Consider the following 14,420-nt stretch of genomic DNA (forward strand, 5'->3'; position numbering starts at 1 on the left):
ACAACCCAGGCATGTGCCCCAGCCTAGAATTGAACCCACAGTCTTTTGGTTTACAGGCTGATGCTCCAAGCAACAGAGCCACACCAGCAAGGTTGCCTGTTTTTCTTTCAAACTCCAAACAAATCTTGAGCAACAACTCTAAGCTTGCCCTTGAAAACATACTCAGAAAACAACAGTCCCCACTGTTTTCATTAACATCCTAATCTAAACTACTATTCTCTCTAGTTCAGAGTGTTGAAAACTTCCTCTAATAAGAAGTCCAATTAAACTTTTTCCTGAGACTCCTTCAGTGGCCTGTGTGATACTTGTAACAATATAATCTCCTTTGCTCAAAAATTTCAGTGATTTCACATTCACTTTGAAGTAAAAGTCAGAATCATTAAAAGGTCCCATGGGGCCCAGCACAATTTGCCATCTATCACCAGGCCTGGGACACTCCCTCTAGTCACCCCTTCCTGCTTACCTGGTTTTCCACTCAGTTCTGCTTTTCTTAGTCGACTCCAGTCAGCTCACTGGTCTCCTCTCTGTCCTTGAGGCCTGCAGCTACCTTCAGACCTTTAAACTCAACTTTCATCTCCTCTCAGATGACACCAGCTACTTCCTCAGATTCCTCCATGGCCTCCTTTCCTCAGCTTTTACCCAATTACTTCTGTCTCTACAAAGACTTTTCTGACAATTATTTACAATGCAACAGCCTCCCAATATTTTTATATCCCGTTCCTGGCATTTCCTAGCATTCTTTCTATCTACTGCACTTATTACCATGCAATATGCTATATGTGTTTTCATTTAGAGTATGGAGTTTATTGTTTGCCTTGCCCCTTCCCTACTAGAGTTCCAGTTAACAAGGACAAGAATCACTGTGGTTTGGTTTTCTCCTGTGTCCAGAAGCCAAAACAATTCCTGGAATTCCCTAAATTCCTAATAAACAAGTTCTTGTTTTGTTTTGTTTTCCTAGGTTCTTAACAAATGGCATTTTGTTTTGTTTTGTTTTGTTTTTAAGTAAATGAATTGGAGTAAGGGACTGTGTAATACAAAATTCAAATATCTTTTTTGGTTTCCAAAATACAGAGGCGGATTTGAACTTGTTCTTCCTTCCCTTATAGTATACACTAATTCTGTCTAATTTTATTTCTAAAAGTAAAAACAAACAAAGGTGCCTGTGAGTGTTAAGATATTCTAGTCAGTCCAATATATGTATATATATATATATACATATACATATATATATATATCAGTGATATATATATCACAGATATATACATATCAGTGCTTTGTTATGTAACTGTCCTTTACTATGTTACATTATGGGAGTAAAAAGGTAAACATAGTAACATTATTTGCAGGTCAAAAAATACAGTAAAGTATAGAAATATGAAATAATTAAATTCAGTTTAGTATAATCAATTTTAGATTGAGACAAATTTTTGGTTTTCTGGGGCATTCATCAGGACACTTGTCATAGTAAGGGGAACTTAGAAGGCCTCCTAAGCAAGATTAGTTCAGGAGGATGAGTAGAGGTCATCCAGGTAACCAGGGTATGTGACATTAATTACTAGCCTTAGAGGCCTGAGATACCTTGGTGCTTATGGATAACTACCAGTCAGTCAGTGTAACTAGCACCTAAACTTTGATGAAAGTGGGGGACGAGGGGGAAGGAAGAGAGTTACAGGTCATATCTTGAAATTTTTAATTTGCTTTGTTAAGAACCTTGGACTTAGCAGTCAATGGAAGAAACCCTTGGAAGAACTTTAAATTAGATAGTCATGTGAAATTATTTTACCTTCAGGAAAAATCACTCTATTGTCCCTATAGCAGGTAGATTTCAGGGAGACAGAATTTTAGTGGGAGAAATTAGAACACCACTACAGGAGTCCAGGGAAAATGTTGCTGACGGCTTGACCTGGGCATGTTGAGAAGAATGAAGAAATGGAATTGTCAAAAAAATCTCCCAAGTTTTTTCTAGATGACTGGGTGGTGGTGATGTTAAGTGGTGAACATTGCTTGGGTGAAGGAGATGAGTTCAATTTTGAACACATTGAGTTGGACATAGCTGTAGTTCATACATCCAAGTAACAAATGGATGTGTATATGCCTGAAGGTAGGGAAACAGTTAAGGGCTGTTCCTTGTGAAGAAACATATGGAATGCTTATATGTAGTGAGTAATTACAGAATCTAAAATAGGAGTCAAAGTTTGAATGCATTTTAAATAATAGCTTCATTCATGCTGAGCTATTCTGAAGAGGAATTAAACATGATGGATTCTATTTAATTACCACACACTAGCGCTAGCAGCCATGCAGCTATTTTATATACAAAACTTCTCATCTTAACAATATTCTGACTCTTGCATAACTGTATCTATTTTTGTACACCAACACTTTGAGTCTGAAAGAGAATAATTGGATTACCTAAGTGCCCCTTTTCTCACCCTCACGCCTACTCAGCAAACATGGATTAGTTGGAATCTAAAACCGTTTCCTCCACTCTGTTCCACATCCATAATCTTGTATAATCATTATTCTTGAGAAAAATACAATATGGCTTACTAGCAAAATTAATAATGCTAATTATAAGAATTAAGTCATCGTTGTTTCATCATTTAAACTTTTCTTGAAGCTCTTTAGTAGTCATTAATTTATTCTGCAATTTATTTCATTGAAGACAGTACTTGGATAAATTGATCTGGTCTAATCTACATGTGCTTATATTTTATGATTAATGTGGTTTTAACCACCTTATAACTTAATGGATGAGATTTAATAATCCACTTTTACCTAGTTTCTATTTGCAAGTCATATTGCTGATTTGCTTAGATTAGCTATTGCCTATGTTAATTGATACAAAACAGTTGACTCTTGAACAGTGTGGGGAGTAGAGGCACTGACCTCCAACACAGCTGAAAATCTGCATATAACTACAGTCTGCTCCCTTCATACATGGACCCCCAACCATGGAGTTGACCCTGGACCAACCTGGTATGAACCGTGTGGGTCAATTAAATTATAGTCAATTGAAAAAAATATATGTAAATGAACACACAGTTTAAACAGCTATTTTTCACAGTCAACTTTAATAGGTTTTTAGTTGCAAAAAAATTATATTACACTTCAGGAAATAAAGTGCCATCTTTAGAATCTGAATATATAGGTCTTTTAGATGCCACTGGACATTTAGTTGGACATAGCTTCATTGTTTTCTTTATAGACAATGATTTGGGCACTAAAAATTCAGTTAACAATGTTTGATCAACATCAAGTGGTTCCTACAAAAAAAATACCTCCATTCCACCTGCTGGGATAATGTCAACTTTCCTATGAATAATGGCATTGGCTCTTTTCCAGAGGACAATTGATCCTTCATATTGAACTGAATTAATCCTTATGTAAACTGAAGAGAGAGGATTTGCTTTTAGTATTTCCATATGAAGGGAAGATGCTTTTGGAAAATTAGGAACATAAAAGTATGGATCGGGGATCATTTACATATTGATCCAAACAACAACAATGGCATGTAAACCTAATTAACTAATAATATAAAAATGCAATCATTTATCTTATAATTTTAGGATTGGTGATCTCCACTCATAAATTTAAAAACACATTGACTCCCAACATAATGTTGATATGAATTCATATTTTGGTTATTCTGATTGAGTGAACTAGCTAATTATTAAGAGAGTAAGGATCATTAGGGTATAGTTTTTGTTTCATTTTATTTTGGGCTTTTTATTTATGTCTTTTATAAACATAAGAGGACAAATAAAAAAACAAAATATAAAAAATAATTAAATATTAGGATATAGTATTTACTGGTATATGTAGGTCTCCTTATACTCATGTACTTGAATTAAATTACACAAATGTATTTCATCTTAGCGTGAATAAAGTAATATTATTTGGTGTTTATGAAGACATAGAGAATACAAGACAGTCTCTGCCATTCCATCCCCAATATCTTATAATAAAACTATTAGAAAATGATTGTTGCATAGCATGGCATACTTTGAGTTCCATTTTTTTTCATGGACTCTAAGGCTATATCTAATTAACAAAGATTATACTATCCATTTGCAAACAAAAATGGTTTTCCATTGTGAATATATATTCTTTAAGATAACTTCACATGATATGTTTAACAACACAAATGGAGGTGGTATTTATTTTAACAAAAAATTTACTGAGTTTCTGCAATCCCCAGCCCCTTTGGGAGGCACCAGAAATACAAGATGAGATCTCTGCCCTTGTAGCATTCATATGAAGGCACAGGTAAACCTGGACATGCAATAGTAGATATTACAAGCACAGGGTAACTTGGAAAGGGATGATAATGGTATAGCTAAGCAGAGGCAACAATGAAAGCAAAGACACAAAGACATGACAAAGCATGGTGTGTTGTGCAAACTATATATTATTTGGCACATCTGAACATATCATTAACCTGCTTTAAATCTATGAACCAATCTCTGTTGATGTCAAGATGAAGTCTAAATCAGTAAGTGTTGTGCATGAGCCCCTAAATGATCTGTCCCTTGCCCATCTTTCTGTGCCTTACTTATATCCTTTTTTATCAATCATTATAAATCTTATAGTTTTCTCATTTATTGCTCTATAAATTTGCACCTGTGTTTCCTCCGGTCTATAATACTCTATGGTTTTTACACCTAAGTACATCTTGCATCTTAAAACACTGTCCCTTTAACTACTCCTGAGAAGTTTGTCAAATGTCCCATATTTATTTTAAATCTGACATCTTTGCTTCCTACAGATTCTGCTATGTACTTTCAAAATAGTAATATAGAACCTGTGAACATTGAACTTAAAATATAGCTTTTTTAGCCCAATATTTCTGGGAAACAAAGTACAATTAAATATAAGAAAATTTTTCTGTTTTAAGTCTAGTAGAGAAAATATAAACACTTATAACCTTCATTTTAGCAACAAGATAGAAATGCAGCGTTAAAACTAAATACCTTCTACGATGTGTTGACATGTAAAATAGAAAATTACAATGTAGATTGTATAATCCACTAAATATATCTCATTACTGCTGAATCTTATTGTCAAATCAAAAAATTACTTATTTATCATTTTAAATTATGCCATTTGCAGAGTTTAACATCTTAAATCTGTCTTCCTGACTGCTTCTTTATTAATATTCTATTTGGTCTTAGAAAAAAGTGCTATGGATGAAGTTTCATTCATGATATAAATAACTAGCTTGAACCTAAGACTTGAAACACCCTGAATCCCTGCAAAATAAAACCCATCATTACAAAATGAGGATGTTTTAACCTGACACGCAGAAACACACGCCAGATAAGTAAAAATTCTCCACTGTGCTCCCCAAATCTGTTCTTGTGGAATGTGGGAAGAAAGGACAAGTCAATTTTGAATTCAGAAGCCTGGCCCTTTGGGTTACCGCTGTTGCTAATTACCTTTATTACCTTGATTTAGTCACTTAATTTTTCTGATTTTCTAATTATTTTTTGTAAAATAAGAGGGTTCAAATAGTGAGTCTCTAAGGTCTTTCAAAAAATCATAAAATTATCCAAGAAAATATATCACCCCTCTTGTTCTACTTTGACCTTCATTACCAAATGAAAAAGAGAAAATGTTTATAATTTTCATTTTCAAAAATAGATATTTATCTGTACTATATTGGCTACATTATAAAAATAACATTTGTGTTACACAGATGCTCAATTTTATGCATTTATGCTAACTACAAAATGTAAATATAAAATATTCATATAAAATATTATTTATCTAGTGACAGTCCTGTTTTATTATGTACTTAACTGACATTGTTGAGTTAATACTGTTCATTACAGCATTATGGATACCATTTTATTGTTAATACTATTGGTATTGTGTTCTAGGAAAGCCAGCTCTGACACTATACTGACATGAGGGATAAAAAGGAGATAGCAGTTAAGAAAACAGTAACCCTCAAATAGGTCAGTGTTTATCTGAACACATTGCAAGGAAGTCCTAGAATTCTGAAGATGAAAAATGCAAGACCTTGAACTATGATCTTTCTCTGTGATCCCAGTCCAAGGGATAATTAGTTCTTTTAGCATTTGAATTATTGTGGAAAGGAGGAGTGGAAGCAAAGGAGATGAACACAATAGCCCCACTGGACCACAGCAATTCTCTGTCTTCTGCTTTGGGGTCCAGGGTCCTTTTAACTTTGTATTTTTAAGTTTCTCCTCTGGGGCAAACACATGCCTCATCCGAGTGAGAGTACGTCAACGTAAAGCATTTAGCCCTTTATTTTTTTGTTGAATTTAATTGTATTTTCCCTTACCCTTTAGTCCCCTTATACCCTGCTCCCTCTCACAATCACCACACTATTGTCCATGCCCATGAGTTCTTTTTCCTTTTTGCTCAATCTCTCCACCACCTAACGAAATCCCGCCCCTTAGCTGCCATCCTGCTCTCTATGAGTCTGTCTCTATTTTGCTTGTTAGTTCAGTTTGTTCATTAGATTCCACAGATGAGTGAGATCATATGGTATTTGTCTTTCTATAACTGGCTTATTTTATTTAGCATAATGTTCTCCAGGTCCTTCTATACAGTTACAAAAGGTAAAATATTCTTTTTATGGCTGAGGAGTCTTCTATTTTGTAAATATTCCACAGTTACTTTATCTACTCATCTACTAATGGATGTTTGGGCTACTTCCATATCTTTTTTTCAATCATTAGTTTTACACTTAATTTAAAATTCATATAGGAAATAAAAAGAGTTACAAAACACAAATACAAGAACACCAGATTTTATATTGAACTATGTAGTTACTTTACTGAAGTTCTGTATATCTGTCTTTGTAAGGCCTCAAGTTACTCTCTAGCCTCTTTCATTTTTCCTAAAAAATTTTCATTCTTGTCATCTTTTTTGCATGTATTGTTTGTTGTTGTTGTTTATTTAATGATTGTTCAAGTACAGTTTTCTGTCTTTTACTCCCATCCCAGCCCGACCTGTGCTCCCCACCTCCCTCCCATTTTGTTGTCCATGTGTCCTTTATACTTGTCCCTGTGAAACCCTCCCCTTTTCCCCTGAAATTCCCCCCCCCTTTTCTCTGGTCTCTGTCAGCCTGTTTTATATTTCAGTGTCTTTGGTTATATTGGCAATTATAAATAATACTGCAATGAACATAGGAGTGCTTATGTTCTTTCAAAGTAGTGTTTTGGGTTCCTTCAGCTATATTCCCAAAAGTGGGATCACTGGGTCAAAAAGCAGTGATTTTAATTTTTTGAAGTATCTCCATACTGCTTTGCACAGTGGCAGCACCAGTCTGTATTCCCAACAGTGCAAAAGGGTTCCCCTTTCTCCACATCCTCACCAGCACATGTTCGTTGATTTATTGATGATAGCCATTCTGTCAGGTGTGAGATGGTATATCATTGTGATTTTAATTTGCATTTCTCTGATAATTAGTGACTTTGAACATCTTTTTATATGTCTATTGGCCATCTTTACATCCTCTTTGGAGAAGTGTCTATTCAGGTCCTTTGCCTATTTTTAGTTGTATTGGTTGTTTTTCTGGTGTTGAATTTTATAAGTTCATTATAAATTTTTTATATTAATCCCTTATCAGATGCATTAGTGAATATGTTCTCCAATTCAGTGGTTTGTCTTCATTTTGGTGATGTTTTCCTTTGAGTGAAAAAATTTTTTAGTTTGATATAACCTATTAATGTGAGAAGAGTAGAAGGAGAGAATTAGACAATGCACAAAGTATAGTAACTTTAGTATTAAAGATACTTCACACAAGTGGGAAGGAACTCATATTCTGTTAGATATTATTTGTTTGTTTTTGTTATTAATATTTTGTTCTCATTTGAGGATATGTTTATTGATTTTAGAGATAATGGAAGGGAGGGAGAGTGCTAGGGAGAGAAATATCTATGTAAGAGAGAAACAGAAATCTATTGCTTCCTGTATGCTCCCCAACCGGTACCAAACCTACAACCTAGGTGGTGCCCTGACCTGGAATTAAACCCGAGACATGTCAGTTTAGGAGACATCTCTCCAATCAACTGAGCCATACTAGCCAGGGCCTATTAAAGATTTATTTTAAGTATTCCAGGCCAGTAAGCTGAAGCTGTAAAGAAAATCAGAAGCAGGAAGAATCTAACTTTTTTTTATATGTTGAAAAGGGTAGATTTTATTTTATATTTTTATTGGTTTTTTTAAGTACGGTGGTCTTTCTCTTCCCCCATCCCCTATCACCCACCCCACCCACCCCCACCTCCCACCCTCAATCCTACTCACCTTTGGCTTTGTCCATGAGTCCTTTATACACATACCTTGATGACCCTTCCCGTTTTTCCTCCGTTATACCGCCTTCTGGTTATTGTCAGTCTGTTCTTTATTTCAGTGTCTCTGGATCTAACTTTTTGAAAGTAAGCTTTGAATTTGGAGTACACTTGTGTTCTGGGTTTTTAAAAAATGTTACTGAATGAGGGAATCTTTTACCTACAGGATTAACGAGGAGAGATTTTGGTCAACTTGTAGAGAAATCCCTTAGGCTACTAACTTAAAAAGCAGTTGAAGCTGTAATTTTTTACTTGCCAAGAGCAGCTAATGCAGTGGTTTTCAAAACTGAGTGTGTGTGGGTAGAGCCTTGGGTATCTACGGAAAATGAAGATTTTTTTAATGTATTTTACTGATTATACCATTACAGTTGTCCCATTCCCCCCTCACTCCCCTCCACCCTGCACACCCCTCCCCCACGATTCCCCCCTTTCATTCATGTCCATGTGTCACAAGTTCTTTAGATTCTATATTTCCCATACTATTCTTGCCCTCCCCCCTGTCTATTTTCTACCTACCGTCTATGCTACTTGTTCTCTGTACCTTCTCTCCCTTCTCCTCCTCCCACTCCCCTGTTGCTAACCCTCCATCTGATCTCCATTTCTATGTTTCTGCTCCTGCTCTAGCTGTCCTCTTAGTTTGCTTTTGTTTTAGATGTGGTTGTTAATAACTGTGAGTTTGCCGTCCTTTCATTGTTCATATTTTTTAATCTTCTTTTTCTTAGATAAGTCCCTTTAACATTTCATATAATAAGGGCTTAGTGATGATGAACTCCTTGAATTTCTCACACCAAAAGATTTTCATTCAATATGACCAAACCCTATGACCAGCCACATTCTGCTTTGGGAGGGGCAAGTGTATACTATGCCTATAAATATTTAGACAAAAAAGTAAAAGGATACAATTAGTTTATCTAAAATATTATAAAGGACATGATAACCAAGGTAAGTATAAACTTATTTATCCATTTCCATAGAATAGAGTTTGAAAGCTTGTTTTGAAAAATCATCAAAATAACTGATAAATATGTTTTACATGCATGTGCATGAATATGTGAACACACACATACATACACACAAGCACAAATATGTACTCTTATTTAATTCTTATGCTAACCTTAGATGGTAAATCAGTTGTTAAAAATATTTTTAAAATAAAATAAATTATAATTTGATTAATTTTATTGGCAAATTTTAAAAATAAAGTGATAAAATCAGTAGCAAGGATTGATAAATATATTTTAACTGATTAAACTATCTTTTAGATGTTAACTTAAAATGTGATTTTATTATAGCAATCTCATAAAAATATTTTTGATGACTATGTCTTTTAATTGAATAATTTAATAAAAAAGAGCCTTGAGCTACTTTAAGAAAATTCTAACCCCCAAAATAGAAATAATAATAAATGTAATTTGAATAAAAAGTCATTATTTTGTTAAAATAAGTTTAAAGCATACAACTTGGGCAGTAATGGTGTTCTTCAAGATAAAAGACTAATTTTGTGAATTGCCAGGTCGTATATTTCAGCTGATGTTTCTTTTGTACAAATCTCCAACATCTTCCTTCTTTAGCTTTTGTTCTGTAAAGAAATTTCAGTATTGCAAAAAGACTTGATTATGTCAATTTAAATATTTTGTTCTTATAATAATAGATTATCTTCCTATTTTTTCCAAAAATTCCTTACCATTGGAGGGTTTTAATTAAATATAATTTTTAGTTCATCATCTTATACTCATTAAAGATTTTAAAACATTATATTTGTAACTACTTTTCCCAGTGGTTACTGTATGGTCCTGACTCAGCATGAATTTACATTAAGCATTTGATGTCAGCAACAAACTAATAAAACACAGTCCATATTTTGTTTTCTGTGTTATTTTAGTCAATACTTCCCCTGCTGGTTTAACAGGAGGGAGTCCCAAGCTCAGCTCATATTAGCTGATATTTACAGAATTTTTCTTTTACTGTTAAAGAGGCATTGCAACATAAAGTTAAAGGTCAAGTTCGTTTATTAACTTCATTTGAAAAACTAGTTCACACTATTAATGTAAGTAGGGAAAATTAATATCTGAGGCATTTCTTTGCCTCTTATTAAGATAATTTCATAAAATCTTTATTTGGGGGGTAGCTTTTATTTTTCTGTCTTTTTATTCTGAATTATAGTATTATTATATTCTATAACAATTCAAAATTTTCTCTCCTGTAAACCTGATAACAGAATACATGATGGCATCTGTCATTGAATGTGATTTAGATTTTTACCCATCTTGCTGCCTTCTCTTTGTCTGCAGGCACTCCATCTGCACTGTGTACATCGAGGTGCTTCCTCCAAACAACCAAAGCCCTCCCCGCTTCCCACAGCTGATGTACAACCTTGAAGTCAGCGAAGCCATGAGGGTTGGCGCTGTTTTATTAAATTTACAGGTATGGTCTTTAGTGTGTGTGTGTATGTGTAAAATTTTATAGTGGCAACCTTGAAGCCTAATGGGCTTATGTTTGTGCATTGGGGGAAATCTTCTCACGTCTGCTTGTACTCCAGTGAATGAAAATTCCATCTGGAAAGGAAAGCAAGTGTGATATGGATGGAGGGTTTTCATGGCTAATCTATTCTATTGATTGCCACAATTGAAGAACTAATGTGAGCTGGCAGGGATTAGCTGCAATCATTACAAGAGAAAATGAAGGGAGTGGAAACATGCACTTGAATATTTTGTACTTTGCATCCAAAGAGTCTGCAGCTGACTATTATTTTCTGTCTTGGTTTCCTTTACCCTAGCAGGATTTATTTTTTCCACAGTGTTATATGGAGAAAATAACTTTAGGTACACAGATTGATGGTAGGCATTCTAATTCCGAGGCGGACAACTTCATTCTATGGCCATGAGCAAATTTTGTGATTGCTATGCCTCAGTTTAGTCATTTAAATGAAGGGAGTAGGTTTAACTGATATTTTCACTTGCAGCTTCAGATTCATGTGCATATGTTTTAGATTACTTGCAGGAAGATAGCTTGGTTTTCACTACTTATATATTCCTGAATAAAGCACATTTGGCCAGAGAAGGCTGTGTCTTCAACTGAATTGACAGGTTCAAGTTGGACTACATACAATTTTGGTAACTGTCATTTGCTGTAAAAATCATAAGGGCCATAACATGACATATTGCTTTACCTATGGGTGTTCAGAAGACAGAGAATTTATCTTCCTCTGATGTTACACACGAATGACAGGAGTTGCTGACATGAGAATTCAGTACTCTGACCTTGAAAGTTGATTTAGGGAAATCCTGGTATCAACGTTTAGCATCAAATGAGGTGATCAAACAATGAATAGCTACATCTTGCTCAAATCCCATTCGAATACTGACACACTTTCACTTAAAACCTGGTGATATAAAAATGAATATTCCATGGAATGTTTGTATTGGAAAGGATATAAAAATAATGAAACACAGCAACCACATGATCCACATATGGAAAATGAAGCCCATAAAAAGTAAATGAGGTCTATGAATAGTTGAATGAATTCTCATCATTTCCAAAATAAGGCTCAATGCATTATATTCCACTTATTATTTGAGGCTGGTAAAAATGTGGTTGGCATTAGCAGATACTTCTTTGTGTCTCTGTTCTAGTGTCTACTTTGTCTTTTTTCCTAGATAACTGGAAACGGTTTGCTTTTGTTGTTCATTTACTATTAAAAGACACTAGAATCAAAATTATATAAAAATATACTTATTAGTAATAAGGAAATTTACATGGGTTTTTATGGACAATTTTTTAAAAGAAAAAGCACTACAGTTTCTTTAGGAAGGGGAAAACAGCTAGTTTAATCATTAAAATGAAAAAATATGAAATACCAAATATTAAGATGAGTGCATTTAATGAAGTTTTTTATTTACATGCATGGGAACTTACTTATTTAAACAAGAAGTAAAGAAAAATAAACATTAAATTTGTTAAAATTAGGCCAAGAAATATTCGATGTTTTACATTTAAATATTCCTCAAGAATGTGCCTATATGTAATTTAACTTTCTATAATGTAAGATATAATTTTATTGGTGAGATGGCTCAGGTTTCATTTAAAACATCCCAGAAAGATTTTGGAATGATATTGTAGGGGAATAATTCTACTTGAGAGTTAAAGATGAAAGGAGTTGACCTTTTTCACACCTCAAATTTCTCTAGTACAAAAGCTGAGAAAATGGTTGAAATTACATTTCTATTCACCCTTCACGCTTCTTGCCGAAGCAAAAGAAAGGGTGCCAAATGCAGTGGCAGTCTCTATTAGCAAGAACCTGGGTGGCACCATCAAGGCATTTTCTACAGGCCACCAGCCATCCACTTTTGCTCAGGATCATCTGAGATTGAATTTAAAACAGTGACCTAAAACTCAAAAAGTCCCCATCAAATCATTAGCCCAGAGACTATTAATAACAGAATGCATTATCGATCTTCCTAGTTGCATCCTCCACATTTTCACACACAATACAACACTACCTACTGCTGACTCACTGCTCAATTTAGAAAGACAGAATTTGTGGGGAACATTTTTAAGGGAAAGCAGACTGACTTCAAAATAATCAGTTCTGACTGAGATCAAAATGGTTTCTTCCCAGACAACAGTCCTCATTTCTCCCTTTCCCCTTCCTTCCCCTTTAATTATTATCTTCGTATTTTATGTACAAGTTGTTTAGGAGGCTGTGATCTTTCTCAGTGTATTAAGCTCTTTTGCCTGTATTGATGCTGTTCAATAGAGGAAAATGGTACCCAGAATTCTTTTTTTTCCCCAAACTCCTTATGCTGATTATGGTTAGGACTGGATTTTTTTTCCAGAACTTTTCTATATCACTCTGACATGCCAGGGCAGCCTGTTAGAATGGGGTGCTGAAGCGAGACTGTGCCCTGAGATCGTGAGAGCCTGTTGCATGGATCTCTCCCCAACTCCATGTTCAATTACATCTCATTATCTGCTTGAAATTGGCCATGGAAGGTATGTTTATGTCACAGTAATGGACAAACACAACAAATCAGTATCTCCTACTCCAGAGCCTCTTGTTAAACTTGTACCAGCTGATCAGTGGAATGTAGCCAATTTCCCAAATACTGAAATCATTAAAATGATTCAATCCCAAAAGCTTTCACCATCTTTGCCCTGCCCCCTGAATTTGAGATCTACCTTCATCACTCTAAAGATGGGCATTATTCTCAAGACCTTGACATTGTTTTTAACATGGTTTATTCCATATGAAATACTTCAATTTTCACACTGCTTTAAGTAGTTGAAATATCATTACCTACAGTAACTTATGCCCAACTATGAAGAACAAATCTTAGTTATGAACAGCTATTGAAACTAATGATCTATTCAGTTATTGCTGGTGAGATCGTCCCAAAGGAAAATTCAACCAGGCTTTGCAAAATGGAAGCAAAAACACAAATGGGAGTCGAGTGTGACTCTCCTTGTTCCTTTCGGGTTCAAGGATTGGGATTAGGGGGGAAGTAGTTTATGGCAAATGTTCCTTGATTTAAAAATGTCTCTATTATCAGGCTCTATTTTTGCTACCACTGCTCTATTTTATTGAAATATGCACTCATTCCTGAAAATGAGTAGCAGTGGAAATAATAAGCTACTTGAAATAATGTCAGTGTGGATATTTTTTAAAAAGAAAACGATGAGGAAAGGATAGCACACAGATGTTAACAAACTATATAGCTCATAGACTGTTCATATTGTTGGTAAACTAAGAATAGTTTTTACATTTTTAAAGGTTTGTTAGCAAAATATAAACAAATTAAATGAAATAAGGTAACAAAAAAGAAATAAACAATAATATTTAGCTACCACGAATAGTCTAAATATGTACTGATTTTATACAAAAAATAATTTGCTGACCCCTGCAGTATAAAGTGTCATTTAAAAACAAACAAACAAAAAACCACAAAATATTATTCATTATGTTTAAATAAGGTATAAAGTCATTTCTAAAACATAAAAGTTATAAAACATATCTTCATAGCCCTAAGACCTAGCATTAGTTTGGTATGTTAAATTGAATTAAGGGATCATTTATTAAAGCTGTGTCAAAATACTTTG

The 14,420-nt window shown here is 34.3% G+C and overlaps 1 protein-coding gene across 2 annotated transcripts in view; it reads left to right on the top strand.

Moving 5' to 3' along the window:
• The window catches only part of PCDH15 (protocadherin related 15), a 791,076-nt gene that overhangs the window by 519,975 nt on the left and 256,681 nt on the right, over positions 1-14,420 (top strand). For both annotated transcript variants that reach the window (XM_037066919.1, XM_037066920.1), the window contains exon 15: positions 10,616-10,748. In XM_037066919.1, the coding sequence (XP_036922814.1) occupies positions 10,616-10,748 (133 nt within the window). The remainder of the gene's footprint in view (positions 1-10,615; positions 10,749-14,420) is intronic.

This window comes from Sturnira hondurensis, unplaced genomic scaffold (assembly GCF_014824575.4).
Source record: "Sturnira hondurensis isolate 20B ecotype Veracruz unplaced genomic scaffold, ASM1482457v3 Scaffold0016684, whole genome shotgun sequence".
Classification (NCBI taxonomy): domain Eukaryota; kingdom Metazoa; phylum Chordata; class Mammalia; order Chiroptera; family Phyllostomidae; genus Sturnira; species Sturnira hondurensis.